This window comes from Pygoscelis adeliae, unplaced genomic scaffold (assembly GCF_000699105.1).
Source record: "Pygoscelis adeliae isolate BGI_AS28 unplaced genomic scaffold, ASM69910v1 Scaffold197, whole genome shotgun sequence".
Taxonomy (NCBI): domain Eukaryota; kingdom Metazoa; phylum Chordata; class Aves; order Sphenisciformes; family Spheniscidae; genus Pygoscelis; species Pygoscelis adeliae.
This window is the reverse complement of record NW_008825105.1, coordinates 1305478-1307231: the sequence shown is the minus strand read 5'-3', so window position 1 is coordinate 1307231 and position 1754 is coordinate 1305478. Positions and strand designations below refer to the sequence as shown.

The 1754-nt window shown below is 59.6% G+C and overlaps 1 protein-coding gene across 1 annotated transcript in view; it reads right to left on the bottom strand.

The window, feature by feature from the left end:
• Nucleotides 1-451: 451 nt before the first annotated feature.
• GOLT1A (golgi transport 1A) overlaps nucleotides 452-1754 on the bottom strand; it is a 4310-nt gene continuing 3007 nt past the window's right edge. Inside the window, exons 2-5 of the mRNA XM_009327444.1 lie at nucleotides 1194-1285; nucleotides 906-1084; nucleotides 677-740; nucleotides 452-490 (exon numbers count right to left, since the gene is read on the bottom strand). Of these exons, the coding sequence (XP_009325719.1) occupies nucleotides 452-490; nucleotides 677-740; nucleotides 906-1084; nucleotides 1194-1285 (374 nt within the window). The remainder of the gene's footprint in view (nucleotides 491-676; nucleotides 741-905; nucleotides 1085-1193; nucleotides 1286-1754) is intronic.

The following is a 1754-nucleotide window of genomic DNA, read 5'->3' as shown; positions in this document are numbered from 1 at the left end:
CCTCCAGTCACGGTCATGGGAAGGTTCCCCTGCCACCTTCAGCCACGAGAAGGTCCCTGTGCCATCTCCAGCCATGGCCACGATGCCTCTTGGTGACACTGAGAGGAGCCAGAGCTGGAGCAAGCCCTGAGCCACAGGAAAGGAGCACAGTCTGACTCTGGTCTCAGACACACTTTTTAATGAAATCTTTCAACAGGGGAAGACAAAAAGAATAAAATAACACTAATAATTCCAGAAGCCTGTCTGGCACAGTGTTTGGTCCCTGGAGCCTTGCTCAGGAGCTGCTCACAGGAGCCCTGTGGGGCAGCGAGGCAATGTCCCCGCAGCGGGGGTGGCTCCGGCCGGTGCCGAGGGTCCCAGAGCCAAGAGAGGCAACAGCTCACCGCGGAAGAGCCGGACCCAGGGCTCACTTGTGCCGTCCCATCTCCAGCGACTCGGCCCGTCTCGCAGGTCACACCATGGAGCTGCTGTCTCCCACCCTCTGCAAAAGCTGCAACAGGGACAGATCCTGGTTAGCCCTAAAATCGTCCAGTGCATCCTCGGGGGGGTGTGGAGAAACCATGGTGACCTTCCCTGTCCGGTCCCAACTACGGCGATTGGGATTGATATCACCCAAGGACTGCAAACCCCCAGGGTCACATCTGCCTGGGAGAACTGTGCCCAGCGCCCTGCTCACCTTGCTCAGCACGGGGATGTTTGCCAGCGAGCCCAAAAACCCAAAAGCCACAGGTAAAAAACTCCTGTACCAAAACAAAAGTCTCTGTTAAGCCCCGTGCCAGAATTTTACTGGGATGGGAGCAGTGGGGGCTCTGCCCAGGGCTGCAGGGCACAAGGCTCGCCCAGCTCCTGCTCTCCAGCCCGGGGCACCCATGCCACACCGCAGAGTGGGGTGCTGCGGGACGGACCTGAAGAGGGTGATGAAGCCATACGCCTCCAGCAGCATACCCAGAAGGGGCCACCGCATGAGGACGATAAGGACCCCCCCAAGGAAGAAGCTGGTGCCCTTCAGCTTTGGCCGCTGGAAGAAGAAGGTGAAGGTCCTCCTGAAGCCGATGATGAAGACCAAGCCAGAGAGGAAGAGGATCTGGGAGGATGAAGGGGAGCAGGTGAGAGAAGCCCTGCCCAGATGGACCCTTTGCTCCATCCTGGGCATCAGCGCCTGCTGTGGGAAGCCCCGGCCCCGCCAGACTCACGTTCCCGAAGGCCAGGAGCACCGAGTCGAAGTACAAGAGCATCCCAAAAAAGACGAAGAAGAGGCCAAAGCCGACCAGTCCCACGCCGATCCCTGCGGAGGACGGGAGGAGGACTGAGATGGGGGTTTGGGCACACAGCTCAGGTCCCACCTTGGGCTGCAGTTGCTCTCCTCAGCACCTCCCTGGCCCATTCCCTCCCAGAAATGTGCTTTGGATTTATCTCCAAGGCTTAGAAACAGCCTGTCCACCTGCCCAAGCCTTGGGGAGACTGTCAGGTACCCCAGAAACTCCTCTGGGCTGCCAGATAAAGAATGAACCACAAAGAAAAAATAAATGGGAAGGTCGTCTCCAGCATTTTTCTGAACAGTGGCACGAAGGGAGTTGGTGCAGGCAGCCGGTGGGAGAGGCTGGCGATGCTCCCTGGATGAGCCAGGCACCTCCCCAGCTGCTGTTCCCGATGCAGACCTGGGGCAGAGGGTGAGGGCAAGCCCGGCTCTGCAGCGCCCACGGTGCTGGTCCCCACACACAGCTCTGCCTGGTCCCTGCGTCCCGGCAGGGCTC